The sequence below is a fragment of the Artibeus jamaicensis genome, unplaced genomic scaffold (genome assembly GCF_021234435.1).
Source record: "Artibeus jamaicensis isolate MK-2021 breed Jamaican fruit bat unplaced genomic scaffold, CSHL_Jam_final scaffold_584, whole genome shotgun sequence".
In the NCBI taxonomy this organism is placed as follows: domain Eukaryota; kingdom Metazoa; phylum Chordata; class Mammalia; order Chiroptera; family Phyllostomidae; genus Artibeus; species Artibeus jamaicensis.
The window spans coordinates 12,510,777-12,535,685 of NW_026522048.1; the positions used below are offsets into that span (position 1 = coordinate 12,510,777).

General features: G+C 38.5%; 1 protein-coding gene across 3 annotated transcripts in view; it reads right to left on the reverse strand.

Annotated features, from left to right (window-relative positions):
• The window catches only part of NAV3 (neuron navigator 3), a 346,564-nt gene that overhangs the window by 134,847 nt on the left and 186,808 nt on the right, over positions 1 to 24,909 (reverse strand). For all 3 annotated transcript variants that reach the window (XM_053658773.1, XM_053658772.1, XM_053658771.1), the window contains exon 12: positions 10,150 to 10,269. In XM_053658773.1, the coding sequence (XP_053514748.1) occupies positions 10,150 to 10,269 (120 nt within the window). The remainder of the gene's footprint in view (positions 1 to 10,149; positions 10,270 to 24,909) is intronic.

Here is a 24,909-nt window from a genome sequence, read left to right on the forward strand (position 1 = left end):
TAAAATTTGCTAAAAAATTTTTCTCTAAGCATAGTTTTCAACCATGTTCCATGAAATTTAATATGTAGTCTTATAATTCAGTCCTAAATATTTTCTAATTTCTATTGTGATTTCTTTTACCTAATATACATATAACACACACACATATATACATATACATATGTATATATATATAAACACACATATAAACAAATATGCACATAAATATATGTGAGGCATTCTCTCAGTTCATTCAAATTTCTGGGGTGTTTTAGAAAACAAATACATGGATATAGTTCTATAACCAGATTAGGAAAATTCTGCCAATGACTTTGCCAATAAAATCAGAAATTTGATGAATTTCTTAAATGTAATGGTTGATTAAACAACCTTCTTATATACAATTTTTCCATATGGTAGAATAACATAAATCATTAAAACTCATAATATAAAACAGTATCTCATACTACGTGATATTGCCCATTATGTAAGTTAAGAAAAGGAAGCAGGGTAATGTGTGTAGATGGCATAACCCAGGCTGTGTGAAGAGAGCTGGGAAGCAAGGATGGGAGGAAAATCATCAGAGGAACAATCGTGGTTGCTTGGGGGGTAGGTGGTTTATGGTTATTTTTAGATTCTTCTCTATACTTTTATTTTTCTGTAAATTTTCTTCAATAATCATAGAAAAGCTTTATAATAACAAGATAACTAATTCAGAAAATAAGCACTGACTCGTAACGAATACACTTTCACTTGCAACTTATCTGAAAAAACATATGGAAGCTCTGTTAATGCATAAAATATAAATAACTTAACCATTTCAAACACACATTAAGTCAAGCAAGAAAAAAAGATTATAAATGGAGTACATATGAGTCAAATAAGTCTCTGCCACCCACTCTATGGAGCTAGAGTGAAGAAGATGCAGAATTCATCAGCTGTCAGCTGGAAGCCTTCAATTCAATTATTCCAAATTGAATGTCTCACCCCATTTGTTAGCCTATTAAAAGAAATTCACCCTTAGTTCTTGCAGGGGAAAAAACAAATGTTTCATGTATAGATGTAACTTCTTAAATCAAATCAAACAATTAGCTGACACAATCTCTCCAGTTTTATTTCTCTTTGTAGAAAAAAATCATGTAATATAAAAAGCCCAAACTGCTCTTCTGTTATGTAAGTACTTTTTTAGTATTTTTCTGTATATAAGCTGAACATATTTCACCTCTTTCCATTTTTCTGTGATTTTCTTGAGCCTGTTAGAAGGTATATCAATAGAAAAATTTCAGACTCTGCTAGATTTTTATATAAAGAAGAACAAAATACTGCTAAATTGCTTTACTGGTATTAACCATTTAAACAGTGTTTTAGAAGCTCTAATGAATGTGAAAATGTTGTTCCATTAATTGTGTTTTTAGGTTTATTGGCAATCTGTGGTAGAACTATAATATGATTACATACTGAAGAAACATAATCACCAACATTGATGAAGCTGAATAAAAAAGATCTATTTATATTTTACATGTATGTTTAACCAAAATGGAAAAATGAAATAACTCTAAAAATAACAAACTGTGATGTACTATTATAAAAAACCTTTATCTGAATCACCATAATAATTTCATGAAAAAATAGTAAGAGCACAAGAACTGAATTCAAATCCTGCCATTTATTAACAGAGTCTGTGGGCAAAGGTAGTTGGTCAAAGAACTATTTGTCTCCCAAAATGGCAGGAATAAAACCCACTTCATAGGGCTGTTTCAGAGATAAAACAAAATAATGCATTTAGATACTATGGCATGCTGTCTACAGATACTATGCCCTCATTATTCATAGTGACTACAGCTATTTTTATTGTAACTGCCTTGACTCATCATCATCGTCGTCATCATCATCGTTGTCATCGTCTTCATAAGATTCATTAGTAAATTGTTTTGGAAGGGGATATGGTAAAAACACTGCAAACAAGATTGCTGAGAACTGTCTCCTCTATGGGGAGATCACTTCTAAAATGGTAAAGCTCAGCTCTGGTCAAGTTTAACATCAGGAGCAATCTTAAAGGGAGATTCTGGAGCTTAGAGACACCTGTATGTATGTTTTGAAAGATATTAAAAGGTGTCCCAACCAAGAATATCCACAACTTGTTGTACTTGTACTGTCCAAGAATTCTTTGGGTCTCTTTTTTTAAGGCTTTAACAATCCCTATCTAATGTCTTAATGAAGGTCTGAGTGGAAGGTCCATGGGATCCAGCATAGTGCTTGGCAGACAGTAGGTTCTCAACGTACGTCTTTATTATGAATTCACTCAATGAGAGGTATTACTTAAAACTATTGGGAGTTAATAAGATTATTTACAATGAGGTTAGTTAATTCTGAGAACTGGGATGAAGTTCAGCCTCAGTCCCCAAGCCCGTGTTGGTGAGCAGGTACCAGGGGAAAGTGAGAGGCAACTACAGCATTTTCTACTTCCCCTGTTTTTGAGCGTCTCTCTACTTAAACAAATGAGGGAGAAAAAATGCAGGGTATTTTATTATGAAATGAAGTAATTATCTTTATTTTATCTATTTTTTTCTCAGCCTCTTACTCTTTCTTGTGTTTGCTTTTAATTACTATGGAAAGTCAGTAAGCTAATGAAGGAAATACTTAAGATGTGGCAATATACTCCTTCTGTGATTATGTTGGAACAAATCAGCACAGAATGGAATACATTATTAGAATGTACACATAGTAGTGGCAAGCATTGCGAATCTAAACCCTGGAGATATTTGTTTGGTGGCTTAGGAGAATCTCTGTTGCCTTCGCATCTCCTATTTGGTGAAGTCATGGACATATGAAAGACCTCCCTCCCTCAGAACTGACTCTCCAGCTGACTTTCTAAGATTTGTCATGGTTCTTTTTGTGGACTTGGTGAAATTTTCTACCCATTGATAACAACGGTAGATGTAGGGTGAAGGGATTCAAAATATACCACTGTGAAGAGTTGGGCCTTTTAAAATTTTTGTTTTCTAAACTCCTGTATCTGCCTAAAAGTGGAGCACCCCCCAAAAAAAATTCCACTGTCACATTCTTGCTCCTTGCGAATTTTACAACCAGTGAAGACTGCCTCCTATTACCGGAAACAAGAAGTCATGATAAGACATCACATCACCTCAACAGACATTATCTCACAACCATCATGGCTCCCATCTCTCCCTCTAAGGGACCATTTACCTTTCCCAGAAGGCGTTTGCTTTCCCATAAAAGACCTTCTCCCACTCTTCTTTCCTATTACGATGAGCCCAAAATTCTAACTAGCTCCTTGAGTCACATTTTCTGTGTACAAACATATACGTGAATTTTAAAATCTGCCTTTTTTCCTGATAATCTGTCTTTTGTTAGTGCAATATGCACGTTACCAAACACTAAACCTAAGAAGGCAGAAGAAAAGTCTCTCTCCCCATCCCTATCAGGGATTCAGTCTGAGTGGGTGTTTGGGCCAAGGCTTCCCCTACTGCAGTCGGAATTGCAATGACTGGTAACCCGAGAGGCACTTAAGATCATGGCACTTCCTCAGGGCCTTTTGCAAACTCCTTCCTCAACTTGATTTCAGCATCTGGACTGTAGTATTGCAAATCAAACCAATCTGTCAGTTACTACAGTACAAAAATAATAATTTCTATGATGCATTATGTTCTTACATTTCAAAAGGTCACAATTAAAAATGAAAAAATCAATAATAAAATTGATTGGTTTATAATTGAAATAACCATCACTATGTTTAGGAATATAATTAGATAACAACGTAATAGACAATCTAGAATAGACATCATCCGAATAACCAAATTTTGACATCTTTGACCATTCTATTTTAGTAATTCGGGCTGTGGCTTGCACCTTGCTTAATCATCCAGTAGGCTTCTAACTTTAAAATGCTAAATTTCATATTACTCTCTTTTACTTTTTGGCTTAAGCCTTCTTCACCTAACTGCACTTGTCCATAGAATTTGACTTTGTTGCGTATTTCCTCTTCTCTCAGCCTCAAAGTTAGCAGTTAACTCTATCTGTTTCTCGACATTGTGTTAGAGCTGATTGCTTTGTCTCCAATGGCTATGCTTCCTTTACTTTTTAAATGTCAATGCTTTATTCTCAGGGCTTGTTTTCTCACACTACATCACAGCTATAAATGTGTGCTTAACACTCAGTGTTGATTCATATAGTTGTTTAAACAAAATGAATTAGTTACTGCCATAATAGGCCTGAGGCCAGCTCCACTGAGGGATTCTGTGGATGGAAAATGGACCTTAGATTTGTCCTGTCTGGCACGAAAAACTTGAAAATGTGCTCAGATAGTTTTCCACCTCATGGGCCAGCTTCTCCCACTGGTGTACTCTCATTCCGTACGGCAGGTACCACATGAGTACACCTCTGTGGGAAACTTTCTGGGACCCGGGAGATTAATGTGACCATACATGAGAATGTTCATTGTGTCTTACTGTATATGGGGTTCTCCGTGATTTCCTAGATTACTTGCCATTGAAGGAATTTGTACGTTTGCCTATTGAGCTCATAATTCTATTAAGACAGTTGACAATATTTTAAAACTAAGAGATTTCTCACAAAAGCCCAGACTTTCAACATCACTTGAAAACTCCAATGGTTTGGCAACCCTCAGCCCTCCTCTGCACACAGGTACACTTCTACGGAAGCAACCTCTGGACCTCAGGGCGACTTTGCCCATGACCATGGGTCATGTTTACCATCTCTCTTCTACTTCATTCATTTTATGTGATATTCCTGATTCCTGTAGTATTTGAGCTTGTAACGTGTGTGTGACATATATACTCATTGCTTTAATCTAGTATGTATACAGTGACTGAAACTGCATCTCCAAGAATAAAACCAGCTGGGAGTTACACAGTGATATGGGTTGGATTGTGCCCCCACCCACCCCTCCAAAATTTATATGTTGAAGCCCTGACCAGCATTGTGTCTATTTCAGAGACAGAGTTTTTACTGAGATAATTAAGAATAAATGTGGCCATAAGGGTGGGGCTCTATTCCAATACAACTGGTGTCCTTGTAAAAAGAGAAATAGACAAGAGAGTGAAAAGTAGCCATTTCACTCTTTGTCCCTGACAGAGCACAGAAAGCCACGTGAGAACACAGTGAGAAGGTGGTTATCTACAAGTCAAGAAGAGAGACCTCATCAGAAAATAAATTTTCTTTCATTGTAATCATGGATTTATAGCCTCCAGAATTGTGAGAAAATAAGTATCTGACCTTTAAGCCACCCCATCTGTGATATTTTGTTACAGCAGCTTAGCAGAGTAACACACACTGACCAAACCCACCCTCCTGTGGACATGGTATCTCCAGATCCACTCTTCAGTTAGGTGCTTATCTTCTCTCACCTGGACTTTTTTCAGTCGCTTCCTAAACAGTCTACCTGCCTTTGCACCACCCATCTTCAATATTTGCTTTGGAAGAGTTCTGTTTAAATGCAATGATTATAACACATGCTCTTGCTTTGAAATAGAAAAAAAGCACTAATTAAAATTAGCTGAACTTGAGAATGTCCCTCCAAATATTCTGTTTCTCGTCATCCTTGTCCACATTACCATGGTGCTAGCAAAATTCCATTAGCTTTGAATTTGTCCACTTGCTGGACCTCCATGCCCAGTTTTAGTAAGAATCCTGCTGGGTTAGTTCAGAGAGAACCCCCGCCCTTGATATCTGACCACCGTCAACACCGGTCAATTCCTCATTCTCTGCCCTCAGCGGCTGATCACCCCAGCCTGCCTTCAGCAAAGCTCCTGTTGAGTAGGTTTAGCAGGAAGCCCCTCCCCTGATATGTCCTCTTAATAACTTTCCATCCACTGACACCCACATCGTTGGCTATAACTCCCCACTTTTTCTTGCTGAATTCAAAACTAAGCCCAATTCTACACTGCATTCTCTTTTCCCCTACAGTTCCTCATAAAATCTGTTTTTATGGCTTTAAGTACTGTCCCCCTACTGTTTCTTTGACATCTCCTCGAAACCAAACTCTCCCATGCTTCTGTGTGTTCACTCCCAGAAACCTTCTGATTTCTTCCAGGCCACATGTCAAAAAGCCTTATGCTCTCTCCATGGGCCCATTCAAGTCACATTGCTCGTTGAAGTCTTCAAGGTAGAAATTACTATTTATTTCCCTTTGGTGCTTCTAATGTACTTTGTATATACATCTATTATTACTTGGTCAACTTAATTATCATTTTATCTTTTGTTTACATTTTATTTTTGCCCGAGGTGCTATTCTGCTATCAGGCAATTAGAAGGTAATTATATACTTACTAATCAAATATTTATTAATGCTAGCATAGAAGTTAGTGTAAGGACAATAATAGAATAAGGTGAAAACAACATCTCCTCACCTTCCCCCCCCCAATTACCTTCTGAATATAGCACAATCCATGTAAGTATATGTGAATTACAGTTAACCTCATTAAAATCAGAGCCAAATGGATAAAGCCCACACATCCTCACTGTCTGTTATGAGTTTATTTATAAAGTTCGCAGAGTCTCCATCATGTCTACAAGGAATAACGACATTCTCTAATCTTTTCTTAGTTTAATAAGGAAATGTGGTTGGTGGTGGATCGATATGGAAAGTAGAGGAACTGCAATGTCTTTGAGTAATAAAATACTCAAAATACACTCCAGTTGGCTTCTGAAAGCCCTCCTATTTTCTCTGGGAAAGAAAGTCATTTCAATTTTCTGGGAAGAGGAAGTCAGCTGTTCTCCATTGCTCCTCCCACTTCGACCAGTTAGATCAAGGAGGAACACACACCATTCATTAGAGCAACGTGAGTAACTCAGGCCCACAGCTGCCCCAGGCAGCTGGCTTTCTTGCCATTATGTAAGTGCATTGTCACTTGAAGCGGCTTTTGCATCTCAGACATGTGAAAAAATTAATAAAACAATGTTGCTGTTTGTGCTTTTAAGCTTTCTTATCAGTAAATTATCACTAACCTTATCATTTAATAATTGCTAAAATGAGCCAATATGTTTTATATTTTTAAAAGATCTGCACTAAGGTAGCTGGAAACTGGAAGTATAGGAGGTAAAAGACCCAAGTCCTTGTGCTATTATAGCCACAAAATGAGGACATTAGGCTAAATTAGCATCCCTCAAAATATTACCGGAATACATTAAATAGCATCATAGGCACAATCGTGAAGGGAAAAGCACTAGATTAAATACAGGTGAGGAGGTCTGGTTCTGAACTGCAGGACTTGCCGGGACCTTTTCTGAGTAAGCTGACAAGGAAGAAAGCAGTGCCTTGTAGCCGCCCTTGTCCATCTTGCTTGGAATGGACATTGGAATTAAGGACATTTGTGAAACAACATCTTATATAAGGAGGCGTTTTAAATTAACAGAAGGACTTACACAACTATAATATTTAAGACTATGCATTTAAAAAAGGTATGCACCCTGACTCACTTCCTGAATATTGGGTTTTAAAAGAACTTTCAGACTCACCTATAATAAAGGAGAAACTCCTTTCTCTGCTGGTAGTAGGATTTTTCATTCTAATCTTTTTGCTGTTTAATATACAGCAATAACTAAAGTTTGTTTTTGTATTTCTTAAACTGCATAATTCTTTCAGAAAATATATAAGCCTTAGAAGCTGAATCTAACTTAGACAATTATTTCAGGCGCAACACAATGGTAGTTGATCTATTTTTAAAATTAGTGCCATTGCTACTTTGATATTCTTTTTCCCTTGACTGAGCACATCTAATAAAGTAAAGAAGAAACTTTGTAATGTCTTTTTTTCTGTGTTAAGTGTTTATGTTTTCATAGGCAGGCCTGGCATCTATCTATTAATTTGAAGCCAGTGGACCTGGAGGGCTGGTTAGAGCTCAGATTGCTGCCCCCCCCCCCCCCCCCCCCGCCCCACAGGTTGGGACTCCTCAGGCCTCAGATGGAGCAGGGAGTTTACAGGCCTAACCAGGTGATGCTGACACTGCAGGTCCAGGTGGCACACTTGAAGGGCCACTACTTGCATAGATTCCACTTTATTAGCACGTAGCTGGGTCTCTCTGTGAGAATACATTAAATAGCATCAAAATTATGTCAGGTTCCTCAGTCAGGCCCCCATCAGGAGCCTCACAGGAGCAAAGGGAGCTGGCAAGCTCCCCTCTCTCAAAAATAAGTCACCTTTGTATTAATTCCTAGGTTCTGCCACAATATTCTCATTTCCTAAAAACTAACCAAATGTTCACGTCCTTCAATGTTTTCCACTATCAGATAACAACACGTGGGTCATCAGATTCCACAGGTGGTCCGAACTTTGGATTTCTTCCTCTTCCATCACTGCCTTTTACTTGCCCACAAAGCCCAGGCCCTCTCTGACACAGCATGTTTTCAGGACCACGGCTCCTTGGTGGCATCGCATCGTCTGCCTGTCCACCAAATGGGACAGACTGCACTGCCAGCCTGTGTGAAATGGGGCCTGTGCTCGCTCCTGAGCGCATTCACTCCACAGACATTTGTTAAAGGCTTGACATGTATTGACTATGACAAAAATTCTGTATTCGTGGAATTACATTGTCATGAAGGAGATATAAAATAAACATGGAAACAAGTAAGTATGATATGTTCAAGAAGTGATGCGTAAATTGGAGAAAACAGTGTAAGGTAATAGCCAAGAAAGTAACTGCAAGTGAAATGTGTCTTAGCTACTCTGGAAACACCTCTCTGAGAAAGTAACACAAAGCTGCAACAAAACTGTTGCGATGGAGGCAGTAACGCCATGAATGTAGAAAAGGGCATTCCAGGCAGAGAAAGCACCAGTTCCGAAGCAGAAAGAAGTGCAGGGTGGCTGAAGTCAGTGCAGGAGTCAGAGGAAAATGGCTGAAGAGAAGTTTGGGGGGTGGGGTGGCAAAATTTTCATAAGCCATTTATGCCCACATGCTCTTCTCTCTCTCTCTCTTTCACACACACACACACACACACACACACACACACCTGGCATAGAGACTAGAAGACTGGTATGAGACTCAACACAGTTCCTTTGACCAACAGCAGTGAAAATATCAGAAGAATTTTTTTAAGATCCTCGCGTGAGGATATGTTTATTGATTTGAGAGAGAGAGAGAGATGTGACAAATACTGATCGGTTGTCTCCCCTATGCACCCCAGCTGGGGACTGAACCCCCAATCCAGGTAGGTATGTGTCCTGCCCAGGAATAGAACCTTCAGCTCCTTGCTGTATGTGATGACACTCCAACCAGCTGAGCCAGCTGGCAGCTGCCAGAGCCAGCTGCATTTGGTAGAGAAACTGACTGCAGTAATACTAGGATTCACTGTTTAGCTTTGGAGCTGGCTGTGCTACAATGCACAAGAAATCATACACAGCTCTTATTTCAGAATCTGGATACATTCAATCTTAACCTTTCCTCCTCTTCATAAAGGCTGAGTTAAAGAACCACTCTCAGTATCGATACATAGTAGTGCTAGGATGGGTACAGCCTTCCTATGCAATCACGTCAAAATTCTGAGTGAAGAGGGGGCAAAATTATGTCAGAAGTGCGTCTTACAGCATTATTTTATACAAACAATATGCTCGAAAGCAGTGATGCTAAGGAAATTGACAAAATAATTTCTAGCAAAATAATAACTAGTCTATGAAACACACACACAGAAACACACGCCTACCTTCACATAATTTGAAACAATTATGAATCAGAAATTAGCCTAAAGTGAGAGTTGTACGCTTCCAACAAACCCCACAAGAAAAGCATCAGGTTTACTGTATTGTACCTGATAATTTAAGTTTTGTTTCAATCTTTACATCATTAGCCTCCATGTGAATCTGAGGGTATCCAAATTGAAAGAATTTATCAGCCAGGGTTTTTTTCAAGTAAAGAACATAAATCTATGTTTATAATTTTGCTTTCCATATATCAAAACTTGTTCCCATGTAACATAACTTTAAATTTTCTCACCAGCAATGAAATATTTTTAGTATATATAGTTTTAAAAGTCTTGAAGTTTTTAAGTAAAACCACCTTAGTTTTTTGCAAATGTTCCAAAATAATTATTGTATCAAAATAAAATCCCTTTCATTTGTACTGTATAAGTCCTAGGCGCTCGCTTATGAAATTGCTCAATACACTCCTCATTATCACATACACGTGGTGCCTTTACCTGTCTGCGTCGACTGTCACGTCATGAACCCCTCTCTGAATGGTGTCCCTGGCAGTCACTGTGTCTGGCATTCGGTTCAGACTTCGCGTATACAGGTTGAGTCCTCCATCTGTCATGTACCTGAAAATAAACGTGTGATCGATCAGCAGAAAATTAAATGGCCTCATCTGTGTAATTGCACTTAATAAGCAAATCATGTTCCCATTTTTCAATAATTATGCAAATATCCTCTGGTATAGTTTTTTCTACATAAACATTATACTCACTAGGAAAAATCAGACTGTGTTCAAGTGTATTAGACAATCAATCTTCCTCACTACAACAAGTAACTAGAGCCAATTGTAAAACCTTCTGTTTTCCCCTTTTTGTCATCAATATTTTGAACATGCCTGTAAATCACACAGCTCTTAGCAAACTATAAGTAAGATCATTTCATTTCTGAAGTACTGATGGTCATAGGAGTATGAACATTAGGAGACCTAAGATTAATTTACTTGATAAGTAGAAAATAGGCTACAATTGGTCACTATCAAAAAATAATAACCAAGATGTATTAAATGTTTGATATGTTTCCAGGAACTTTTCAAATAGTTTACATGTAATAACATTATTATCACCACATCAGAGATAAAAAATAGTATGCACAAAAAAAAGGTTAAGGACTTATGCAAGGTCATTACACCAGTCATGGCAGAATTGAGAAATGGATCTAAAATGTTTGCTCCAGAATCCATGGTCTTAGCCATGTATTGCTATCTGAACTGAAGGGCTGGCTGTCTGCCCCACTTCCTGTCTCCGAGGTCGAGGTTCCTCCTGTCACAGGAACACCTTTAGCAACAAGGGGAGGGGCTGGCACAGCCTCAGCCAGGTTGCTATTAGGTAACCTTGCTTGCTTGACCAAGGAGGATTGGAACAGGGTATTTAATCACATACCCCCTGCTAGGCCAGTTGAATTTTTGTTTCTTGAGAACTAGGATAAAGACTCAATCTCTGTGGATAGAGTTAGTAACGATGAAAACCCAGGTGCTGTGGGTATTTGTCTTTGCTAGATGCAAGGAGCCTCAAAGAAAGCTGGCCAGCACAGTAAAAACAGTGACACAGGTGCACATGAAAAAGCAGAGACACTGGCCCACGTGGTTTCAGCCTCACAGCTTGCCCTGTGGCTCTGGGAGATATCCTTGCTCCTTGATAATCACTGCCCATTTTGTTTAAATTAGCATTGACTTCACTTTTCACTATCAAAAAATTTGATCACGACCATACTGAACATTCACCAAATTGCTGTACTAGGATTGTGAAACTGCCTTATTACCTACATGATTAGTATATTGTGAAATACTGGCTGAAACCCTGAATAAGTCTCATAAACTGTGCCTCCATTTCTTCCTCTGAAAATGGGAAGAATAAGCTACAGCAGGTAGGGCTGGTGACAATTAAAGAAGAAATACATAGAGCTTTCAATCTGAGAGCCCTCTAGACAATAGCTACTTATTCACAATATCTCCCATACCTTTTGAAAAAAAAACCCATGAATTTTATACACAAAACAATAAGTCATAATGCATTATCCTTACAAGGTATTCTGCATGGTTGATTTTCCTAATAACCAAAGAGTTTATTTCCACCAAAACTAAAAAGCAAAAAGAGGAGTCTGGCTCCAAAGTGTGTAGAACACTGACATGCTCTTTTAAACAGGGAGCACTAGATGTGATTTAACTTTTCCTAATCATGAGCACCGCTCCCTATACTCTGTTGAGTGGTACAAAATGGTACAATTAAAGAGTAAAGGGGATACTGGGAAGATGGCGACGGAGTAAGACGGAGCCGATGCTAGCTCCTGTACTCATGGGTGAAAATCCTGGCAGATCTATAGAGAAACAGCACAATAAACCATCGGTTACCCAGCATTTATGAAATTAAAAGACCAGGGATTGTGACCGACAATGAAACACCAGACAGTGGCAGAGTCAGCTACTGGAGCTGGGACACACGCAGCCCCTGTGCTGCTGCCAGAGCAACAGGCCTGGGAGCTGGGGAGTCAGGTACGGGAGCCAGACACTCCAAGCCCCTGTGAAAGTCCTGGGTGACAGAGGAGTCAGGAACTGGAGCTGGGACATTCTAGGCCCCTGTGCCGATGCCATAGCTACCGGCCTGGGCAACAGAAGAGTCAGTTGCAGGAGCTGGGGCACCGGAGGCCCCTGTGACACCGCCATAGAGACGGGCCTGGGCACCGGGGAGCCAGCTACGGGAGCCGGGACATTCTCAGCCCCCTTGCCGCTGCCATAGGGACGGGACTGGATGCTGGGGAGTCAGGTACGGAAGCCGGGACGCTCCAAACCCCTGTGACGGCCCTGGGCGGCAGAGGAGCCACCCAGGGGAGCTGGGACATTCCCAGCCCCGGTGCCGCTGCCGTACTAACGGGCCTGAGCCCTTGAGGAGGCGGCTACTAGAGCTGGGACATTCAGCAGTGGTAGGCGACCAACGCAGGGACCAGAGCTAGGACCAGCGTGAGAGTAGGTGGAGACGAAGAACATCAAGAAACTTCAAGAAGTCTGCACCACTGAACTTCACAAGGATCATACCACAGAAGTTCACACCATAAAACCAGGGTTTCAGAACAGATCAATTTTAGAAGCAGAGACTAACAAGAAGAGTCTCAAACAATGGGAAGACAAAGAAACAATCCCCAAATGAAAGAAAAAGCAGAAACTTCAGAAAGAATGTTAGATGAAATAGAGGCTGATCAACTATCAGATAGTGAATTCAAAGCACTGGTTATTACAAAGTTCAAAGAGCTCACAGTGAACTACCAGAAACTACAGGGGAACTACAATGATCTCTCTGCAAACTACAGCAACATGAAAAAGGAAATGGAAACTATCAGCAAGGGTCAAGAGGAAATGAAGAATACAATTTCCGAATTGAAGAACACAGTAGAAAGTTTCAAAAGTAGGATAGATGAAGTGCAGGATAGGATTAGTGAGTTGAAGGACAAGGTAGAAAGCATCTCACAGAAAGAGCAAGAAAATGAAAAGAGGCTCAGAAAGAATGAAGAGGGATTAAGAGAAATGCAAGACAATATGAAACGTAATAATATCTGAATAATAGGAATACCAGAAGGAGAAGAAGAAGAACAAGGGATAGAAAACGTATTTGAACGAGTAATGAGAGAAAATTTCCCTAATTTGATAAGAGAAAAAGTCTCACAAATCCAGGAATCACAGAGAGTCCCAATCAAGAGGAACCCAAGGAGGCCCACTTCAAGACACATCATCATCAAAATGGCAAAATTCCAAGACAAAGAGAGAATCTTAAAGGCAGCAAGGGACAAAAAAGAAGCAACATACAAGGGAGCCCCAATAAGGTTAGCTACTGACTTCTCAATGGAAACACTTCAAGCAAGAAGAGAATGGCAAGAAATATTCCAAGTAATGAGAACCAGAGGCCTACAACCAAGGCTACTTTACCCAGCAAGGGTCTCAATCAAGATAGAAAGCCAAATAAAGAGCTTCCAAGACAAAAGAAGCCTAAAAGAATATGCCTCCACCAAACCAGCTCTACAAGAAATACTAAAAGGACTGCTTTAAGGGAAAGAAGGAAAAGAGGGAGACAGAGAGGAACACAGGTACAAAAATGGCAATGAATATGTACCTATCAATAATAACCTTAAATGTAAATGGATTAATTGCTCCAATCAAAAGACACAGAATAGCTCAATGGATAAGAAAGCATGACCCACACATATGCTGCCTACAAGAGACCCACCTCAGGACAAAACACCATCACAGACTAAAAGTGAAAGGATGGAAACAAGTTTTCCAAGCAAACGGACAAGAAAAAAAAGCTGGGGTAGCAATTCTCATATCAGACAGAATAGACTTCAAAAACAGGGCCATAAAGAGAGACCCAGAAGTTCACTTCATTATACTCAAGGGAAGAATTCACCAAGAAGACATTAACATTGTAAACATATATGCACCAAATATAGGGGCACCCAAATATATCAAGAAAACCTTAGAGGACTTCAAGAAAGATATTGACAGCAACACAATTATAGTAGGGGATTTTAACACCTCACTATCAAAAATGGACAGATCTTCCAAACAAATTATCAACAAAGAGATAGTGGCATTAAACAACACCCTAGATGAAATGGACTTAACTGATATATATAGAGCCCTTCATCCCAAAGAAGCTAAATACACATTCTTTTCAAATGCACATGGAACATTTTCAAAGATAGACCACATGATAGGACACAAAACAAGCCTCAACAAATTCAAGAAAATTGAAATCATACCAAGCATCTTCTCTGACCACAAGGGACTGAAATTGGAAACCAACCCCAAAGAAAAAAACCCAAAGCACCCAAAATCATGGAGACTGAATGGTATGCTATTAAACAACAAATGGGTCAAGAATGAAATTAGGGAAGAAATCAAAACGTTTCTGGAAACAAATGAAAATGATCTCACAACGACCCAAAATTTATGGGACACAGCGAAGGCAGTCCTGAGAGGGAAGTTTATAGCAATACAGGCCTACCTAAAGAACATAGAAACATTTCAAACAAACAACCTAACCCTACGCCTGCAAGAACTCGAGGAACAACAACAAAGACAGCCCAGAGCAAGCAGAAGGAAGTAAATAACCAAGATTAGAGCAGAATTAAATGACATAGAAACTAAAAGCACAATTTTAAGGACCAATGAATCCAGGAGTTGGTTCTTTGAGAAGATAAACAAAATAGACAAGCCTTTAAGTAGGCTCATCAAGAAAAGAAGAGAGAGGACACAAATAAACACAATCAGAAATGAAAGAGGAGAGATTACAACTGATACCACGGAAATAGAAAGGATTGTAAGAAATTACTATGAAGAACTGTATGCCAAGAAATTTGAAAACCTAGGGGAAATGGACACATTTCTAGAAAAATACAATCTTACAAAACTCAGTGAAAAAGAAACAGAAAATCTAAATACACCAATAGCAGCAAAAGAAATTGAAGCAGTAATCAACAAACTCCCATCACACAAAAGCCCTGGACCAGATGGTTTCACAGGAGAAGTCTACAAAGCGTTTAAGGAAGAGCTAACCCCTATTCTCCACAGACTATTCCAAAAAATCCAGAAGGATGGAAAACTCCCAAATTCTTTTTATGAAGCCAGCATCACATTAATTCCAAAACCAGATAGAGATACAACAAAAAAAGAAAACTTCAGGGCAATATCACTGATGAACATAGATGCTAAAATCCTCAACAAAATATTGGCAAATTGCATCCAACAATATATCCAAAAGATTATACACCAAGACCAAGTGGGATTCATCCCAGGTATGCAAGGATGGTTCAATATTCGCAAATCAGTAAATGTAATACATCACATAAACAAAAGTAAAGACAAAAATCACATGATCATATCAATAGATGTGGAAAAAGATTTCGATAAGCTACAACACCCATTTATGATAAAAACACTCAGCAAAGTGGGAATACAGGGAGCATTTCTCAAAATAATAAAGGCCATATATGAGAGACCTACAGCCAATATCATACTCAATGGGAAAAAACTAAAAGCTTTTCCACTAAGATCAGGAACAAGACAAGGTTGTCCACTTTCACCACTTCTATTCAATATAGTATTAGAAGTTTTGGCCACAGCGATCAGGCAGGAAAAGGAAATAAAAGGCATCCAAATAGGAAAGGAGGAAGCAAAACTGTCACTGTTTGCAGATGACATGATAGTGTACATGGAAAATCCTATAGACTCTACCCAAAAACTGCTCGAACTAATTAATGAATTTGGCAAAACAGCTGGTTACAAAGTCAATATCCAGAAATCAAAGGCATTTTTGTATACAAACAATGAATCAGCAGAAGCAGGAATCAAGGAAAAAATCCCATTCGATATAGCAAAAAGAAAAATAAAATATCTGGGAATAAACCTAACTAAGGAGGTAAAAAACCTGTATGCAGAAAACTACACAGCCCTGAAGAAAGAAATCAAGGAAGACACAAACAAATGGAAACATATATTGCGTTCATGGATTGGAAGAATTAACATCATCAAAAAATGTCCATACTACCCAAAGCAATATATAGATCCAATGCAATACCTATTAAAGTACCAATGGCATATTTCACAGACATAGAACAAACACTTCAAAAATTTATATGGAACCATAAACGAGCCTGAATAGCAGCTGCACTTTTGAGAAAGAAGAACAAAGTAGGAGGGATCACAATACCTGATATCAAACTGTATTACAAGGCCACTGTAACCAAAACAGCCTGGTACTGGCATAAAAACAGGCACATAGACCAATGGAACAGAACAGAGATCCCAGAATTCAACCCAACTCTCTACACTCAATTAATATTTGACAAAGGGGGCAGTATCATGAAATGAAGTAAAGATAGCCTCTTCAACAAATAGTGTTGGGAGAACTGGACAACTACGTGCAAAAAAATGAAACTTGAGCACAGACTTACACCATACACCAAAATAAATTCAAGGTGGATAAAAGACTTAAATGTGAGCAGTGACACCATTAAAGTCCTAGAGGAGAACATCTGCAAGAAAATCTCAGATATTCCACGCAGCAACATTTTTACCGATATGTCCCCTAGAGCAAGGAATATAAAGGAAAGAATAAACAAATGCGATCTCATCAAAATAAAAAGCTTCTGCATGGCTAAAGAAAACAGTATTAAATTAAAAAGACAACCAACTGTACGGAAAAACATATTTGCCAATGATACCTCAGACAAAGGTTTAATCTCCAAAATATACAAAGAACTTACACGCCTTCACTCTAAGAAGACAACCAACCCAATTAAAAAAATGGGAAAAGGTCTTGAACAAACACTTCTCCAAGGAGGACATACAGAACATCCAGAGACACATGAAGAGATGCTCAATATTGTTAGCTATCAGAGAGATGCAAATTAAAACCACAATGAGATACTACTTTACACCGGTCAGGATGGCTATCATAAACAAAGCAACAAACAACAAATGTTGGAGAGGGTGTGGGGAAAAGGGGTCCTTAGTTCACTGTTGGTGGGATTGCAGACTGGTACAACCATTATGGAAAACAGTATGGAATTTTCTCAGAAAAATAAAAATTGACCTGCCTTTTGACCCAGCAATTCCACTGCTAGGATTATATCCTAAGAATCCTAAAACATCAATATCAAAGAACCTATGCACCACAATGTTCATAGCAGCACAATTTACAATAGCCAACAGTTGGAAGCAACCTAGGTGCCCATCAGTAAATGAATGGATCAAAAAATTGTGGTACATATACACAATGGAATTCTATGCAGCAGAGAGAAAGAAGGAGCTACCACCTTTTGCAACAACATGGATGGAACTGGAAAGCATTATGCTGAGTGAAATAGGCCAGATGTTGAAAGACAAATACCATATGATCTCACCTTTAACAGGAAGCTAAACAACAAAACAAACAAGCAAGCAAAAAAAAGAAACAAAGACACTGAAATAGAGAACAAGGGGACAGTGACCAGAGGGGAGAAGGAAGGGAAGTTAAGGGGAAAAAGGGGGAGGGATTGGGAGAAACAAATAGGAAGGACACAGGGACGAGAACTAAGGGGGGTGGAAATGGGAGGGAGGTGGGGAGCAAGGGGCGGGGGAGGCTGGGATGGGAGAAATAGACAAAAAAACTGTACTTGAAAAATAACTAAATAAAATTAATTTTAAAAAAAGAGTAAAGGGATAGTTGGCCTTCTCAACATGGTTACTGACTCTTCTCATAAGGTGGAGTATATGGAATTTCTGATACAGTAAAAGCGGTTAGTAGCAAATATTTTTCTCATTCACTCTCCTTTTAAAATTGTGCTTTAAATAACTGAGGATCAGAGTAAATCTTTAGTAATCTTTCTCCAGAAAATGAGATTTTTTTAAGCTACCAATGTACTTAATTCTAAACTTAACCTCTGGAGGAAATTGTAACATTACATGTTATGTTTTACATCTTATAGGTCTGTTAGTCATCTGTGTATCTCCAAAAATATTCAGTAAAGTGCTCAATATATTGTTTGGGATCAACAAATACATTAAATGTTTGTTCAGCTGAATTTTAAAGGCTTCCACTTTGCAGAAAGGAACCATCACAGCTGGTCTCAGCAACTTTACCCCGTAATCGTGATGCATGTGAAAGGAAATAAGATGAAACACCACTTCTACCAGAAACACAACCTTTCAATTACTCAGTATTTAGAGAAAAGCTAAGTTCTATAGAAAAAGATTAACTACTATAAAACTAATTTTCAATATTAAAAAAATATATAAAATTTCCAATTAGAAAAAAAAAACTATTTTTTCAGGAAGCCTTTCAAAGGACATTCTGTTTCTGTTTGGCTCTTCAATTTTCCAGTTAGTATCAAATAGGTTTAGGACAGGCATAATTGGAACCAAAAAAAAAGTCAGTGTATAAATTCCCCTGTTTACGTACACTCTGTCATTTAAATGTTGGTAGGGCATTTTCAAAATAGAACCATGAGTTTGTTATTTGAAAAATTAAAATAGGCATCACATGAGTGAACAAATCCCTAATTAAAATTTTTCTTGGTAATTTTTCCTTCTTTTCATTCTCTCTAGAGAATTTAAAAATCTAAAAAAACATACATTTCACAGCTCCTTAGAAAAATTATGCTGTAATCTGGGAGCTATAAATGTTAGGGAATCATTTTGAAAGAATAACTGAAAATTTAAGAAGTATTTCTTAACAATGTTATATCTTCACTTCAAACTATTAGCTAAGATGAGTGTAAGAAGAAGTAATAGTTACAAGGAAGACTGGTACAAAAAAATGTTTTAAAGAAAACTTGCAAAGGTTAAAGACAAAAATAAATTCTTGCAGCCCTGATTGCTGTGGCTTAGTGGATTGAGCACTAGCCTGAGAACTGAAAGGTTGCTGGTTCGATTCCCAGTCAGGGCACATGCCTGTGTTGGGGCCAGGTCCCCAATTGGGGGTGTGAGAGGCAACCAATTGATGTATCTTTCACACATTGGTGTTCCTCTCCCTCCCATTTCCTCTCTCTAAAAGTAAATAAATAAAAATCTTTAAAAAGATTTCTCTCAAACTATGAAAGTCTTAGGCTAATTTTTGCCATGTTCAAATTCGATAAGCTATAAAATGATTCACATTAAAAACCCCAATAGTCTCACAAAGCATTTCCAATTCCTCCTCCCCTCCACTGTCACCTCTCTTTTTCTTCTGCATAGACAAACCTTACATGCTTAGGACATATTTCCTTTAGGCGTTTGTTTTCCAAATCAGTAATTCCAGGCCCTATGGAGCCACTCTGTTCCAGAATGAGATATTCAACGGCTTTCTATGCATAAATGTATGGATTTCCCACAAGCCAATCGACGATAGCATAAACTCTTCTTGTCACTCACCACCCCTACGTGTTACAAGGTGGCATCTGTTCAAATCTGTGAATCTGCGTAACTATGCTCTAGTTTTGTCTGAAATCACTGAAGCGGGGAAAAAAGGTATCAACATAAAGATATATAATGCTACCCTCATAGCCACTCCATGCTTGCTAGAGAAAGAGTTAGAGTTAAACGTATTTATGCACATATACATTTAAATAATAAAAATATCAATTTTCACACGCTTATTACCTGGCATCAGAAACAGAACATTTCTCGTTTCTTCAATGTCCATATAGGCTCCTTCCGATAATATCCCCAAATCTCCCTTCCACAGAAATCCACTGTGCTGGACTTTGTGTTAAGGATTCCTTTACTTTTCTTTATGGTTTTACCACATGGGTATGTATGTATCTATATCTATATCTATATCTATATCTATATCTATATCTATATCTATATCTATATCTATCTATATCTATATCTAATGTTAGCATCTTTTGGATTTGAACTTTCAATAAATTGAATCATACTATATGTATTTTTTGTGACTACTCTCCTTCACTCAAAATTACATTTCTGCAAATTATCTATTTTGATGTACTATTTTTTTTACAGACGTGCAGCTCTGTTTTACCAATGCACTCCATGAATAGGGACAGTTGAGCTGTCTTTCCTCCTTTGTGGTTACAAACAATGCTGCCCTGAACGTCTGCGCTCACAGGTTACAGGCTGGCGCTTATCTAAAGTCTGTAGCTACCAAGAGAACCAGCAGGCCCTAAGAGACACATGCAGGTGCTCAGCCGTGCTAGTCACTGATAAATAGTTCTCAAACTAGTTTCAGAGTAAACTTCTGGTTGCCAATGGATGAAAATTCTCAAGTTCCATCCAGATTACCAAGCAGATAAATAATATTTTTACTTTGTAATGGGCCATTTTCATTTTATCTTTGAAATGCCTGTTTATGTCTTTTGCTCGTTTTACTATTAGAGTCTATGTTTTGTTTTGTTGGTTTGTTTTTTCCTTCCTCACTGAAACTAATCCATTATTGGTTATATGTGTTGCACAACAGGTTTCATACAGATATTTTCTCTCAGTTATTTTTATGTAAAATTAATTTTTCTAAATAAAATAAATTTGATTTAAAAACCTGATTTTACACAAGTAACTGCTTCTATTATTTTTGTGTAGCATTTAAAAAGACAGTAATTAGCTTTTTGACATTTTTGACTCTGTTCCCAACCCCATTTTTCTGTGGACTGCCTTTTTGCCTTATGCCATGTTCTGTTCGGTTTGGGACACTGCCCTGAAAGGGAGCTGCAGGTGGGCAGTTTAATAAATTCATAGGAACGGGATTGCTCCACTCCCTCAGACGTGACCTTCAACCCTTACTGTTCCCGCTGGTCAAGTGGTCAAAACCCCTCAGTGGCTGTTGTTAGATCTCCCCTGTGTGCTTTCTCCTCAGTTTCTCTTGGCTGTTCTTGGGTTCTCCTGTTATCAGATACCCCACTGCTACCCTGTGTAACTTCTCTCAAACATGCCAAGACCATGTTGGTCCTCTGGCCCCTGGCTGTTTGTCCCTAATTGCTTATACTTTGGTTTTGAGATGATACCTTGTCATCATCTTTTTGTGTTTGTGTAAAGAGTAATCATGATTTTTTCGTTTTGCTATCCAGTTGCTCTTTCTGTTTTTGTGGGGCTCTAGGAAGACTCCAAACCTATGCTTCCACCATATATTCCTAGAATTCTACGTTTTTACATTCAATACCTCATATTACCTACCCATTGTGTGTTACAATGAGCTATTTATTTTTATTTTATTTTTACTTTTACAATGAGCTATTTTTTAGTGACATAAAGACACAGAGCATTTGAAGTGTTTGGTTGCTTTGTTTCATTTTGTTTTAATCTCAATGGAACTCCAGTTCAGCATTTTCCTTTCAACAAACAGGTATTAAGAACTGTGCCCTAGATCAAATGCACTAGCTAAGAAAACTAGATTAATAATGAATGACTGCTATAAAGCTCTGCTGCATTTGTTTGTATTTTTAAAAAGCGACTCCTTGGAGAGCAGCGTGTACAGTAGACATGCGGACGGTCTCATGGGGTCAGTAGGATGGCTGGGAGTTCAGACGGGGGCCCGACTTGCTTAGTTTCAAGTCCAGCTTTGCATGTTTCAAGAAATTTTGAATTCTCAGAATGCAGATTAACCAATTTTCTGAGTTTTACCTAAAGTGGCTTAAACTTAACATGCATAGAACAATGTCTAGCATGTAGTGAGTGCTTTGTAACTGTTGGCTACAATCACCAACTATTTTTCCACTAGAATTTCTACATTCACTAAAAGAAAGCTCATATCTAGAATATAAAATTAGTAGGAGCATGAGAATTAAGAATCTGCAGTTCACCTAGTAAATCCTCATAACCAGCTTGGGTAGCCCTGCCCCTTCCATGATGACTGTACCTTTTAGTCATTGCCAAGCTTACTAAGGGATAGGGTTGGGCAAATCAAGGCAGAAGCAAAATATAAAAAACCTTCTTTAAAATTTCATCCCACAGAATTAAATTTCTTTGTGTTTGGACCATGTGACTTAATATAAAATTTTAGGTTATTTTCTTGGCCTAACTATTTATCACTGTGACACCTGCTGATAATTTCAATTTCACCCAATTAAAATATGTAACTTTTCCCCCAATAGTCTACGGTGTGCCTGTTTTTGCTTGATAAGTAAAGATTTTTTCAAAGAGACTCATGTTAAGTAAGAGGCCTTCCTTTGACTGATTCTTAATTACTGGCAGACTCACATCCTTGTGTCTAAAGGAATTTTCAAGAGAAGAAACAAGTTAAGCCTCTGCATGGCTTCAAGAAACTTTGAACTCTCCAAATGCTGATTAATTTTCTGAGTTCTACCTAAAGTACATGAAAAAAAGTGAAACACTATTCCTTTTACTTCATGACATTCCTGTGGTTACATGAGGAAAAAAATCCTACATTGAACATTTTCATGAATCACTGTCCTGTGAGATCTTTGTCCCTTTAATCACTAGACCATGCTTTCAAGAACTGAGAACAAGAAATTAACTTTGTGACTCAATTTTTTCAAGAATTACAGCACAGACATTTTTGTGCCCTTTTTTTCTTTATCAAGGAAAACACCATTAAGTTAAATTTCCCCTAGGAAATTTGACAGTTAGCTCTCTCGTCTTTATAGCTTCGAATTCGAGGCTGAGAGTCCGGGATGAGTCCACAGGATGCCAACAGTGGCAGACTGCGTCACCTGGTGAGCAGTGATGTACGGCACGTCCTGGGTGTCCCCCAGACAATGCCCACTGGTCACGCATGACGCATGAGCTGAGACCACCCGTATCACCTGCTGACCACGTCTAGTCACCTTCCACCCAGGGAACAGAACTCTGAGTCACTGTTTAAATTTCAGCATCCTGTACTCCATTGTGGAAAACAGAAAATGGTAAAAATCACCAGAGAAAGTTTTCACAAAGATTCATGTTATTTTTTACTTAGTTTATTTAGATACTGAACATGAACGACTGCTGGTCAACAGAAAACATGTGGATCACTAATTCATATTTAAAAGGGCTCATTTGTTGACCTCTCCAAGAATTCATTTGAAAGACTAATAAGGAATAAAAATGGAGAACAGAAGTCTGATTTGGGTTTCTATTAAGGCATAAAATAAGTAGGAAGGACAATGGGTGTAACACTTTTTTCTCTCTTTAGTGAATTGAGCTGAGACTGGCCACCTCTTATCAAAGCAATTTCCTCTTCCTCCTGGGCACACAGCTGACCCATATTTCCTGTCCTGGCTGACAGTTAGATGTGGCCTTGTAGTTGTTCTGGATAAGGGAATGTGGGTAGCAGTCAATATGCATCACTTCCAGGACTGGAATATTCTTATATATATGGAATATTCTTACACCATGACTCTTCCTCTCTTTGCCATCTGCCTGTTGAATATTAATGCCCAGGGTGACACTGGAAACCTGGTCGGATAATGCAGAATTACCGAGCATCCGCCTTAGTCTATGTAAGATTATGCGGTGCCCATTCCCCAACTGAAGGTCAGAAACAGCAATGAGGGTGTTATGCAAAGGAGAAATGAACTTTGTGTTGTTACCGAGACTTAGAGATTTCTCTGTTGTAGAACTTCGTACTAACTAACACAGCTGGAGTCCTGGAAAATACAAAATGCTTGTGAGTATAGGTGTGCCTGTGATATATAATCATATGCAGAAATCAGTTGTTTAAAAATTTCCCTAAAGATACTTACCTAAGAGTATATACACACTTACATATATATGTCTATGTATTTCTATTCATTTATTAAATAAATGAGCACATAAATACAAAAACACCCACATGTAAGTCACATAGGAGAAGGCACTGCACCTAATGATTAATCACTGCTCACGCAATGCCTAGAATGTCGCCTGACACATAGGATGGCTCAAGAAAAAATTTCAGTACTTACATACATACATACATACATGCATACATACATAAGTTTGCTATTCCTCTCCTCTCTCTATTCTTTTCCCAGGAGTCCTCATGTCTCCCATCATTTCCACTATCTCCTACATGAGATTACACCCATCATCTCTCTACTCTAGACACTATTTTTCCTTTTCATTACTTTTGCTTTATTCCCCTAATGGTGCAGACACCATTTCATCTGGACTTTTATTTTGATTTTTTTCCTCTGACCCAAACTGGCTTCACCTGGTGCCCTGACTCACCCACCTCCCTCTCCCTTGCTTGATCATTAACCCCTGAGGACAATGAGGTTCTGACCAGTATCCCGTAATCTTAGAAATAAGGTCCTGGATTTACTGATTATTGAGATAGAGTTTTCAATCAAACTAAACATGGTATCTTGGCCTAGCTGTGCTTTAGCTCTGGACCAAGGAAAATGGGATGATCCCACACAACAAATCCTTGTGAAACTGACTTCACAAGGAGGACCAGATGCAATGAAGCTGCCAGGAGGACCAGATGCAATGAAGAATTACCCCATGACTTAGCACCAACCGATCAGCAGAGACCACGACCCTAACTTATTAGCCACCACGACTAATGATTTTTTCCTCAATATGACTCATGTTGCAGAAGCCACCGAGGAGCCAGGGCTTTGCACATGTGCTACCTGTGACTCTGGACGTGACACCATCTCCTTAATAAATCCATACTTTCTTGGCTGCAAATTCCTGTTGTCTTGGGCTTTGATGCACGCAGGCAGCTGGACCCCTTCAGTCCAGTAACGCCCCTGTCTCCAACCCTGCGTTTTCACCTCTCCTTCTCTCTTTGCTTTCTCACCTATTCTCTCTGATGGTATCA